This window comes from Anabrus simplex, chromosome 1 (assembly GCF_040414725.1).
Source record: "Anabrus simplex isolate iqAnaSimp1 chromosome 1, ASM4041472v1, whole genome shotgun sequence".
Classification (NCBI taxonomy): Eukaryota; Metazoa; Arthropoda; class Insecta; order Orthoptera; family Tettigoniidae; genus Anabrus; species Anabrus simplex.
Window position 1 is genome coordinate 1,492,760,625 of NC_090265.1, and position 13,603 is coordinate 1,492,774,227.

Genomic DNA, 13,603 nt, shown 5'->3' on the forward strand with positions numbered 1-13,603 from the left:
TCATTGACAATAACACCATCCTTACAGACAGTCAAGACATATTAATATGCTGGAAAGAACACTTCAGCCTACTTTTAATTCGAAGCTCTACTGCTGCTGAAGACTTCCTCCAACATGTGCCACAACATCGTCTGCAACTGTGGATGAGTCCAACCAATCTTTCATGAATTCACCAAAGGTCACAAGACACAGATAGGTCTTGTGGCGACCACGGGATAGGAAAGGCCTAGGAGTGGGAAGGAAGTGGCTGTGGCTGTAATTAAGGTACAACCCCAGCATTTGCCTGGTGTGAAAATGGGAAACCACGGAGAAACATCTTCAGGGCTGCCGACTATGGGGTTATGAAGATAGTGGAGGACTATCTTTGAAGACCAGTATTTTCTCCCTAATTCTTGTAATTTGTGAAACTACAGAAGGTGCCTGCTGACGTGAAGAAAGCCACCATAGTAACCATTTTCAAGAAAGGTCATCAAGATATCTGTGGCATTTATCGTGGCAGTTCCCTACTATCCACAGCAGGCAAAGTTCTGGCAAGGATTTTGTTGAACCGTCTTCAGACTGTCTCTGAAATGGTACTGCTTGAGTCTCAATGTGGGTTTCGTGATTCAAGAGGTACCATTGACATGATATTTTGTACTAAACAAATCTAGGAGAAATGCAGAGAACAACAAACTCCGCTTCTTTTAGTATTTTACGATCTGGAAAAGGCCTTTGACTCTGTTCTTAGAGAAGCTTTGGGGATGATATCACGGTGCTTTGGCTGTCCTGAAAGTTTTGTAGGCTTGATCCAGGCTCTTCATGATGCAATGATAGAATTCTTCACCTGAATGAGCTGTCAGAAGAATTCTCTATCACAAATGGGCTTAAGCAAGGCTGTATGCCTGCCACCACTCTTTTCGTCCTGTACTTGGCAGCCATGCTTCACATGACTTCTACTATCGACCATGTCAGTGAGGAAATTAAGTTTTGGTATTACGGCGAACTGTTCAACAAACCAGGCTCCGTTCTCAGAGATTGTCTCGTAATACTCGCATAATGGAGCTCAGTATGCTGATGACAATGCAGCACCTGCCCATACAGCTGAGGAGCTTCAAACATCCATCAACTGTTTTAAGGAAGCTTATGAACGATATGGTCTGATCATCAACACCCATAAGACTAAAGTACTTTCACAGCCAGCATCAGGTGGTACCGTTCCTGAACTAAATGTCACCATAGCAGGGACACCTCTTGAACCAGGTAGACCAATTCACCTACCTTGGTAGTATTGTAACTACTCACTGCAACTCAGAAAAGGATGTGGAAAATAGAATACGCTCTGCCCATGCAGCTTACGGCCACCTCTCCCTCTGTGTTTTCTTGAATAAGGATCTCAAAATATATACCAAACTAAAGCTGCACCAAGCTGTAGTCATAACAACATTACTATATGGTTGTGAAACCTGGACACTTTACTGTCATGACACAAAGAAACTGGAACGCTTCCATCAGCAGAAACTTAGACCCATCTTGAACATCAAATGGGATGACTACATAAGCAATGTGGCAGTTCTTGACCAGCATAGAAGCCTTCATCGTCACTCATCGACTTGGGTTGGTCACATCCAGCGTATGAATTACAGTAGGCTGCCTAAACAACTTCTCTACGGTGAGAGTCGTCATGGCAAGAGGCCTCAAGGTGCTTCTTTGAAATGTTATTAAGGCCAGCTTAAGAAGATTATGAATAGCAAAAACATAAATGCTAACACCTGGGCAACAACTGCACGAAACAGTGTTCTGTGGCGCAAAGCTACTGCAGAAAGTGTCTCACTGTTTGAGCAGGCGTGTTGCAGACAAAAAATTGAAACCCATGAAAAGCAGAAACTACGTCGGATCCAACCATTTCCTCCACCCACCTTTAGATGTGATCTGTGTGGCCGTCATATTTCATGTGAAGATTGGCCTGATCAGTTACCAGCGACATCTCCACAGAGCCAACAGACTTTAAGAAGAATTGTAGGAGTAAAAATGCTCGGAAACGAATAGCAGCCTTATATTATTAACACTTAGATACTTAAATCAATCCCCATGAGGGGTTTTCACCCCATTAATACAGTAATTAAAACTGAGAGGACATTTCCTCTTGTTGAAACTTACAGCCTGATTTTTCACCCCGTTACCTTCATATTGTTTGTTGTCGATCTCAATATTTTCAAGGTTGTTTTGCAGTGTCTTACAATCCAGTAAATTATTTATTACTCTGGTAAGAAAGCTAACTAGAGTGAAATATGTGTGTGTGTGTGTGTATATATATACAGTAAAACCTTGTTAATTAGAAGTCGTAGGGACACAAAAATAGGACTTCGAATTACGTGATCTCGAATTAACCGCCATTTCGTAATTCTCGTCATTATTCTGTATTGAAGAATAGCTAATCACAAAGTTTATACAAGGAGTAATTTTAATACCACCTATTCAATGCAATTTATTCCACTATTGTGTGGTTAAATACACATGGAAATTACCAGAAGCAGACTAATGCTGCAGATACATTAGAACATAAGTTACATCTTGAGAATAAATTGTCAACATTGTTTACTATGGACATCCACGTCTACATGAGGCATTTTCTGGTTACACAAAATTGTCGTCCAACCGACCTTCTTTTAATTGGATATTCTTAGCAGCGTTTACGGGTAATTCTTCGATGTTTTTTAGCACTTCACGACATACTATGATTTTTATCCAACTTTCCAAGACGTATTAATCTATACCACCTCCAATTCGACTACATATTTTCATCCTTATTTTGAATTTTGACCTCAAACATGAGCAAATACTGTATCTTTTAACTGTCTTGTTTTTGTCCTGTGACGCCTTATTTTTGATATTCTGTTTTCCAAATGTAATATATATTGTTCAAGCTTTTTATCAAAAAGATCCATTTCAGTGTCAGACATAGATTATTTTTTTAAAACAATGTGTGACAGTTACTTTTTGACGAACGTTTCAATTCAATTTTTCAAAGTGATTTTAGCATAAGTTCTGTTTTATTCAATATTTTTGTACTGTAAACATTTTGCATCCACAGTATTAACACTTGCAAATATTCTTCAATACGTTTTATGTAAATTATTATGACTCCTTAGACCATGTGTGTTTTAAGATTGATTGAGGCTGATGATGTCCAATAAACAGTGGGCGAAACATGTACCCTTCAAATTTCTGGTAATTTCCATGTGTACCACACAATAGTGGAATAAATTGTATTGAATAGGTGGTATTAAAATTACTTCTTGTATAAACTTTGTGATTAACTCGTAATTCAGAAATGCCAACCCTCGCGGCGTCACAAAGTATCCTAAGACCCGTTACTGCATGCAATTAACCTTGATTCACAGTTTAAACCTTTTAAATGCCATGGAAAATAAAAAGAACAATTTCCAAAATGTATCCATCCAACAAGGTCCATTTACAGTATTCAAATAATGCACTTGGATAACTCACCGGCAAACATAATCTCACGCAATGAAATTAAAAAAGAAAAGAAAAAATGATTCAAAGACGAAGAGAAATCTATACTGGCTCCCCTGCGCAAGTGCTCTATTCATTGGATTACTGTACTGGATGCATTTTAGATGCCTTGTACTTGCATGGAAAGTACCCAATGCCCTTAAAACATTGTGGCTTATCGAACTTTCCTATGACGAGGGGAGAAAGTCTTACATAAAATCAGCTTCATGGTCCGTATCGCAGTTCAATAGATTCACAATTAAGTATTTATTATTTTCCACTTAGTCAATACAATGATTGCTTAAGGCAATTTAATGGTTAAAAGTGGTACATGTTTCGTATATTTTCAACATCTTCAGCCACATAACACTGTTTAGATGAAAAATATATAAATTGACAAAGTAATGCTTAAGAGGAAGTGTCCTTGGACTTGGTCATTTTATATATTTTTCATCTAAACAGTGTTATGTGACTGAAGATGTTGATAATATACGAAACATGTACCACTTTTAACCATTAAATTGCCTTAAGCAATCACTGTATTGACTAGGTGGAAAATAATAAATACTTAATTGTGAATCGGGAGAAAGTCTCTCGCTTCCATCTGCATTACAACACAGTACAGTGACTATCCTTGTATGATTTCCCGTCATGGCACTTGTCCATGCCGTCTTGTCTCGTAGTTTAGAAATGGCAACTCTTGCCACGTCACGAAGTATTTTAAGACCCATTAATGCATGCAATCACCTTGATTCTCAGTTTAAACCTTTCAAATACCATTGAAAACACTACCGTATTTACTCGTATATTAGACCACCTCGCGAATTAGACCCCCCTGGCTTTTCCAGACGAAGAAATTGAAAAGAAAAAAAAAAATCTCGCCTATAAGACCCCCCAATGTAATTCGTCAGAGAATGATGACGATTCCACTTTGAAGCGGGTACAAGTCTTATTGCAACTCTGATGACATCGCACAAATTTGTGAATAGTTTCGTCTGTACGACCTACGCAATGAAAAACTCGTCGAATCCATGTGGTACGGTACATCTGTGTTTTGTAGTTAAGAAACGTCCGCCTCTGAGCATAGGTCTACTGCAGCTCTGATGACGTCACACAAATAGATGAATAGGCCTAGCTTCGTGTCCAACCCGCGCATTGCAAGCATGCATCGCTCATGCTATATGTCTGTGTTTTGTAGTTAATAATGTCCGCCAGCGTAATGGTTAGCACAATTAGTTGCTGTTTTAGTTGCTGTGGTCTGACTTCGATTCCCGGTACCGTACTGCCAGAGATTTACGAATGGCAGGAAGTTGATATGTGGTAAAAGCGGTACGTGTAACTCCCCTCCACTGGGGGCGTGTCTAAAAAAGAGCTATACCACCTCGGGATGAGGAAATGAGTTTATTTAGTTGAGAAATATTCGCGGTTGTTGCTATTTATACAGTAGGCGAGATCATTAACAAAGTGGTCGTTTAATACCTCATTATTATTATTTATTATTTATTATTTATTTATTTATTTATTTATTTATTATTTATTATTATTATTTATAACGTGCATAGACGAGAGAGGTGTCACCACCAACTGCTCTAAAATCAAACCCTATCTCGCTGTATATATAAATCTTACTGGACTACATCAACAGTTGAATTGCACAGTACTCAATTTTCAAATTTTAATGACATACCAATACAAAGTATATCAGCCATAGAACATTCTCGATGATCACCTAATACAACTTAATCAACACAAGAACTACAAGAGGATTGAAGAATGAATGCAACGCAACATGAACTCAAATATTAATAGATGTTTTTAAAATATACCATGTTTTAATGTGTTTAATGTGCTATATTTTTTAGTGTTTTATGATGTGGCCTATATATTTTAATGTGTTTATGTACTCATGTCCAAGCTCAGTCAATAGGTTTTAGTTTATTATAACCATCACCACTTTTAATCGGAGATATTTTAACGCAACATACTGCAATATATTTTACTTCCATTTTTCATTAGACATCCGGATGCTGTAACGTAACATCTTTGTAATTTTGTCTAATGACTGTAAATTTGTGTGCTAGCTGATGATGGCCAAGAAAGTCCGAAACCGGTACTAGTGCAATAATTCATTCACAATAAATAGTATTGATCGGTGGAACATTTTTCTTGTCTATTACATTAATACCTCGTAACTCGGGCCAATATAGGTATATATTTGGAGAGAAGTAAGTTTAAAACGTGATAAAAGCTATCCAATTAAAACGATTGTTTTACTCCCCAATGTACCTAACAAATAATAATAATAATAATAATAATTTTATGTCCCCACATACTTTAACCGATTTTTGGAGACGCCAAACAAAACATTCTAGGGTATGCGTTAATAAAAGAAGAGACAACGAACGTACAAAATTAAACATCATGATAATAAAACGCATTACCGCCACACCTGTAGATATCCATAAATGTGATATATTTTCCTGTTATTTATTTTTATTTTTTCCGTTGAACTTTTGGCACTATCAGGGTGATAATATACCTAACCTAAACAATGTGGTCTGTCTTATCTCATGGACAGCTGTTTACGCAAATCCTGATGTGATAAATGTAGAGAACAAGCATGAAATATACTTAAGAATAAGGGTCTGTGTTTCAATAGCCGCAGTTATCAAAAGAATGTTTCCAGTTACTATGTATGACATTTGGAAGTACAACTCGTAACATATGCTAGTTATCAGCTGATGGTTTGGCATGCCTTCTACAGCACGACTTTATTCGGAAGGAGTGGCTTCTGGTACATATACACCAACTGGGAATATCAGAGACCATCTGGGAATAGATTTACACTGTTTAGAACAAAATTCTTTTTAAAAGGTTAAAAAAGACGGGACCTCGTGTGCTCTTGATTGCAGTGCGTGGCTCAAAGAGAATGAAGCATGGCTGACGTGACTGACGAGAGATAGCAATGAAGATGACGTCACTTAGAATGCCGACACGCCGGTAGCAAGGCAGGGAAGTTGGTGGCGCAAGGCGATAATTCAAATGAAAGCAGTGATCAGGTTTACTGTGTGGTAGGCCTACTGCTGAACTGACAGAGACAAATGACTGGCCATTAAGTTCTTTTGTATCAATATTTAATTATATGAAAACACGATACCCGTATCCCTTTCTTCTACGGGATCGAGTATGAAGTGACGCGAATCTTCGTATCGAGTTTTTACGGCCATATGCCCTTCCTGACGTCAATCTCACCAGAGGAATTAATGAGACGTAATGAATGACGTGATATGAGTAACTAAAACAGACTTTTATATGTACCGTAGGCCTAAAAGGCATATTCACCATTTTTTGTCTTTTTATGTTTTAGAAATACTGCCTTCCGACGAAAATAGCCAGTATAACTTAAATACATTCTAAGTTTGTTAAATAACAGTATAGAATGTTTACACGTACAATTTATAGCTCTAGAAGTCATGTGTCTGCTGCACAAAATTTTGAGGTTATCGCATATTGGACACCCCTTTATTAGTTTTGCTTGTAAAAGTGGGGAAAAAAGGGGTCTAATACGCGAGTAAATACGGTATTTCCGACAAGTATCCAACAATGCTTTATTTCTTGGATTACTGTACCATTTGCATTTTTAGTACTTGCACGGAAAGTGCCCGACGCCCTTAAAACATCGTGGCTTATCGAACTTTCATACGACGAGGGAAGGAAGTCTCTCGCTTTCGTGTGCATTGAGACAGTGGCCCTTACCCTTGTACAATTTCGCGGCTGGCACTTCTCTCCTTAAAAACCGTAAGTCCGTTTGGGGTCAGCATTAAAAAAAATAAAGAATGCAGTTTCATCGGCACTGACAATATCCTTCGGTGCGTACAAATTGATTATATGAGCCACATTTCTCCGCACACTGCCTGCTACGTGATATTGTAGCATTCCTTAAAATGCTGAATACAAAAGAATTACTATTTCCCTTGAACTTAGCACGTATGAAGCACACTGTAGACACACCGAAGTGAGTGAATGTGGGAAAAGCTACCCCTGCACAGAAGACGCGTTTGTTCATAATGCGTAGATATTTTGAATTCACATTACTCTGTAAAATACAATTTTTGTAAAATGTAAAGGCAGTTTCGAATTAAAAGTCTGGATTTTGGTAATGGGACCAAAATTGTTCTTCGAATTACGAATCATCCGTATTTTGAATTAAACAATTTAAATAACATGCAAAACCATACCTCATGTTTTCGGGAACAAGAGCTTCTTCGAATTAGGCGAGATTTTGAATTATCGAGGTGCTACTGTGTGTGTGTGCATATATATATATATATATATATATATATATATAGTAAACAGATGGAGAGCAGCATCTTACTATGTAAGAACGCGTAAATGGAGTACACACAACAGAAAAACATGGGACCAAAATATTTGGCTGCAGCCTTCATCAGTTGAGTTTAGATTAATAAAGATAGTGGTCATTTTGACAAGTATACTGTCGAATCACATTATTATGACCACCTGCTAGTAGTGCCATCTTCAGCACATTGCCCATGACATATGCCCCGTGATGTGGGTTGGTGAAGTGGGCGTGTATATATTGTAATTTGGCTGACAGGCTGGCTGTACTACACATCACACTTCATGCTTTTATTGGTTAACTGAGTTGCAAAAAGAAATGATCATCAGCTTTTGGGCCAAGGGAAGCAGCTTTTCAGAAACAGTGCATTTATCTCTATGGTAAAGGTGTATCATGAGTGGATGATGGCACCATTGGGAATAACTGCCGTGAAAACTGCATAGCTCCATGTGCCATTGATATCCAAGATGACCGTTGAATACGATGGCGCGTGAAGGTCAACCAAGAGACAGCAGTGGAACACCTTGCCTTCCAAATGAACCAGGGGCAGCCATATATGTTTCTATTATAACAGTGTTCAGCGAACCCTTCTACAAATGGGGGTCTGTAATAGACATAGGGTGACTGTACACATGTTAACACAGGTGCATCAGTGGAAGCGACTGGAATTTGCTCAATAGTATGGCAAGCAAACTGCTACCGATTGGCGACAGGTAGCCTTCTTAGCTGCATAGAACAGATGGACGTCGGCATGTCCTTTGAGAAACATCAGAGAACCAATACCCTGTAACCATTGCTGGATGAACACTAGGCAATGGGGTCATTGTTATAGCCTGGGGAATGTTCTCATGGTTTTCTCTAGGTCCCAGAATCCATGTGGAAGGCACTCTTGATCGATTTGATTATGAATCCATTCTCGGCGATCATATCCTCTCATACGTGATGACTGTCTTTCTATACGATCTTCTAGCATGTTCACAGTCTGTCTCCTCTGCCTGTACCCTTGTACAGTTGTGGGATGCACTGCAAACAGCATGGCTCCAGATACCTGTGGAGACCTATCAACACCTAAGTGTGTTACTGCCAGCACGTCTAGCTGCTGCCCGTGCTGCAAAGCACGGTTACTTTGGATAGTGTAGGTGGTCATAATAATGTGATTCAGCTGTATAGATGCTGTTGCAAGGTAAGGGGAGTGTGGAAACAGACAGACAGACCAAAAAAAAAGTGGTTATCTAAGGTTGAATGCTTCCTAGACCTCAGCACTGGTTGACGTCCAACTTCGGAATTTCCAAGAACGAGAGAATGAGTAGTTGGTAGTAAATGTTTAAGGACTCATAACTATGAAACAATCATCAAATATGGTTGGATGTTGCTGATGGGAATGGGAAGATCCCCGTTAGGGGTTTTGCAGGTACTAAGGTGGTTTCATATTAGTTTGGCTATAGTGTTGAAAGTTAACCCAGTATAGAAAGTTCGACAGAATCTGTACTGAAGCTGACAGATGATGTTGGATGTAGTGCTGTCATGATGACTTTGTATGGGGTGAGACTTTGGTGATGCTGCTGGTTAAAGGGTGCTTGTTATATACAGACGGTAGGTCTTACAGCGGCTTTGTTCATCTGGGAAAGATGCAGAGAGGGGTGGGGGTTGGTGTTGTTTATAGTGAGATTGTTTTTCAGGTTAGGTGGGTACCTAAATGTAACTGTGGGTCTTTTTGGAAGATGATTATGGGAGTAAGGTGAGGATGAAAGATGATTGAATATTTGTTTTAAAATGTGATGATAGATGGTTATGAAAGGAATGCAATTAGGTTGCTTAGGGAGTCTGAGAACAGAGTTTATTGCTCAGGCGATCTGGCAGACCCTAGCTGTAACGGCCTTCCTCAAGTTGTCACTCTAGGAGGCATGAGCTGTTGGGGTTTGAACATACCCTATTGTATTGACATGATATAGGCTTTTGGGCTTATGCCGTGTCAAGAAAATAAGGTGATCTTCTTTACGTTTCGCAGAGAACTTTGCTCTGCGTCTTCAGAAGAAAATCTCGTCCATTCACGGGCAAGGCTTCTCAAAGAATGAGGTTTGAATTTAGAAGTTATAATAGAAGTGGAAGTGATACGTTAATTAGTCTCCAAATGGCTCATCCGGATGTGGTACAGCACTAGCGTTCAAAGCGGAAGCTCACGGAACCATCAGAATCAGTCTGAGAGGGAGTCACATAATATAACAGGTGTACATACATATGAAAATATGGAATGAAACGTAAAGAATTTCACCTTACTTTCTTGACATGCTTAATTTCAAAAGCCTATATCATGTCTATAAGTACGAGCCGTGAAAGCATCAGTGGCCATACCGTATCTTATCTGTCCCGGATGGTAAGGCTGAGTGGTAGAGATCTTTACATGCGACGTGGGAGAAAACTGTTGTAGGGATTTTCTGCTGATGCTTGGTGGGTTTGATGTATATAGCATTGCTGATTCTCCCATTCTGCAGGTTCAGGTCAATGTCAAGGAAATTGAAAGAAGTGGGGTGCTGTGTTGCCAATACCAATGTGAACGAAGCCACTAAACACACATAAAAAAACCACCAAATTTAACATAAGGCCTACTGATTTTTTCTCACTCGCTATATACCATATAATCCGGAATACCACCCACACTTTTTTTTCAAAAATATTGGTTCTAAAAATTGAGTACCTGTCTTATTCAGGGCTTTCCTTTTGCGGCGCGATACTTCTCACGTTTTAGGGAATGTTACATTTTTTTAGTGTATTTTAGTTTGTCACAATAATTCTAGTGACAATAATCACATGTGGAAGCATTACTAAACCTCCCATTCTGTGGGTAACATCAAAAGGTCAAGACTTAAAAAAAAAAATTAGACTTAAGCTCTCTTACCAGTGCTTCACGAACACAATTTAGAACGAAGATGATTTAATAAATATCCTCTGAAATAACAAGTAACATTGATAAATTAGATGAGAAAATTAGGATGGTAAAATTAGGGTAAGAAAATTAGAATGATGTACCTCAATTTACTTAACTTAAACACACTTAGTTCTTGGAAATAAATAGTTAATTAATTAATATTTCTTGCAAGGAAAATGGTTTAAACTGTTAAAAGGATTAAAACTCTTTAATTCTGGAACCCCAAAATTATAACTGCTTGATATGTAAGTCGAGCAAGATGTGGAGAAATAAAATCTCAACTATTCTTAAAAATTATGTACTGAAATGACAAATAATTAATGGATGAACAAGAATCAATTCACTCGCAATTCAGGATACAACCACAAATTTTATATTTTTCAAGATTACATGTCCCTAGTCATAGGCTAATGATCATTCATAACCAACCAACTAAATCTCTCTTTTTTAAACATGAAAAAGGAAAGACAATTCATAAAATATAAAAAATTAAATAAAAAGTATCAGGCAACAAACGTGAACAATACACAATGCATCTTACAATGTACGGTTAACTAGCATTAAGTCAGCGAATAATTTAAAGGTTTTGTTTATATCAATAAGTACTGTAGAAATGAATCCGAAGATATACTCTCAGGCCTAACCTGTCGTATAGTAAACTTCGTAAGAATTTAAAGAAACGTTAACCAATAATTGGAATCATAACATACTTTCAAAATTTTACAAAGAAATAATGTTAATAGGAGAAGAATTTTGTCCTAACTGTTATGAAAGATTCCCAGTGAGGTATTTACGAAATGTTAATGCTGAATACAAGTATAGTTTTCATGTCGATATAACCAACATAAGGAATGGATATACATAAAATTTTGATTTAAAATTCACCAGTAATGACCAGAGTCATTAACACCTGTTGGAGAAGTTGTCTGTGATTCTCGTTGGTGATGACGATTCTTGGATGACCTATTGTCCCCTTTTGTTGACATAAGACTGATCCCGTATGATGGAACTTGTCAGTGACTGCTACTTTGTTTTCTGTTTCCCCCTTATTAAATTGCTCCTCCCACTGGTCTTTAACGTGAGGCAAACTCGGCCCATTCCGATGCCCCACTCCATAAGTACTTTGTTGCTGGGGAAACAGCAGCTGAACAATAATTTCATTGTTTGTTTAGCTGCATACCATATTAAGATTTACATTTTTAAGTGATGTCTTTATAATTATAATAAGAAAAATTTCTCTGTCCTTAGCTTTAGGGTACTTGTTTTCTTATGATCTTGCTGTTTGATGCAGGTAAAACGTCTTCCCGAAGAAGCACTGATCCAGCTTGTGTTGAATGGGCTCGTGAAGCTTTACATCGTTGCTTAGTATATTTGGGAGATCTGAGTCGATACTTTCTGGATCTACATCCCCGTTGGGATACAGGATTACCTTTACGTTATTATTTGCAGGTAAGTCTTGGGTATGTTCGTGCAAGTAAATTAAAGATGTACTTTTGTAGAAGTATTAGAGGGCTGTAGGCTGATGTTTGAGAATGTTATTGATTAAGCCTTTAACAGCACTTTATTTTGTTTCTAAGGCAGCAGTCTGCAGAGTCTTTTACTGTTTTTTTTTTTTTTTAACCTATGGTACAGTGAATTCTTGCTAGTGTGTTCCTTGTTAAGCCATTTTCTTGCTTAGCATGTCATAAATTCATAGTCCTGATCCCCACCATATTAAACCTGTATATAATTACCCTGTTTATTGTGTCACGATTTTTGCTCTTACTGCTTAGTGTTATCACATTTTCTCCAGACCTGAAAATGTTCTTTGTCATCCCTTGTGTATGGAATCTGATTTCCAGCACAGATAAGAGCCTTCACCATCGGGTTAGGTTGGGGAAGATTGCACGATAAGAGGAAAGGACTTTGAATTCCTGAACTTCACAATGTTAATTGCGGTGTCAGGGAGCTAGGTGGTAGCTTCAGGAAAGTTCAGATATGCTTGACCGTTAGCAGTGACGATGCTGTATAACGCAGTGAGCCTGTTTGTGCTTGTATAATATTTCACTTTCCAGTCAGAAATTTATTCTGTGTTGAGTCGTATAGTGAAAGGTAGTGAATATTATTTTGTTGTGTGATGGCTTACTTACGGATTAGGAAGTTAATCTTGAGAAGTTCAGTAGCATGGTACATTATTTGTCTCGTGATAGCCTAGTTATGGATAAGGAAAAAGTAATGAAATCACTTGCTAATGAAGACAAAGTTATATCCTTAAGAAGCGGATAGCCATACTCATCTTAAGAGTGTCAAGTGGCAGGAATGTTAATACTCTCACCTTTGATTCTGAACACTGTAGTAAGTAATTATGACAAAATTAAAAGTGCCTAATGGGAAAACAGAAAAGGCAAAAGAAACGAGTGCATGAAGGAAATTTTCCAGAATTATAAAAAAATGCTTATGATGATGATGATTATGATGATGATTGTTGTTTAAAGGGGCCTAACTGTTGGGTCATCGACCTCAAATGCTTTCAAAATAGTTCAACCAAGCTGGTGCTGCAAACATCCCAGTAAATGGAAATATAGTTTGTGAGAAACCAACTTTCCCTGCAAGCAAATGGGATTGACAAACATTGCTGTTTCCGGGGAGTGGATTGAGTGTTTTAAAAACAGACATAGTTTACACATGTGTACGAGGAGAAGCAACCACCATAGACAATGAGATTGTCAGAAAATGGACTACTGTTACACTACAGTCACTGCTGAAAGACTATAGAGTCCAATGTCATCTTCACTGGTGACGAAATGGGACTCTGTTTTTAGCTTGCTTCCTGACAGGACTCTAGC

At 38.1% G+C, this 13,603-nt stretch overlaps 1 protein-coding gene across 1 annotated transcript in view; it reads left to right on the forward strand.

Annotated features, from left to right (window-relative positions):
- The window catches only part of Smg5 (Smg5 nonsense mediated mRNA decay factor), a 358,955-nt gene that overhangs the window by 27,317 nt on the left and 318,035 nt on the right, over positions 1-13,603 (forward strand). The window contains exon 4 of the mRNA XM_067137979.2: positions 12,070-12,227. Within this exon, the coding sequence (XP_066994080.2) occupies positions 12,070-12,227 (158 nt within the window). The remainder of the gene's footprint in view (positions 1-12,069; positions 12,228-13,603) is intronic.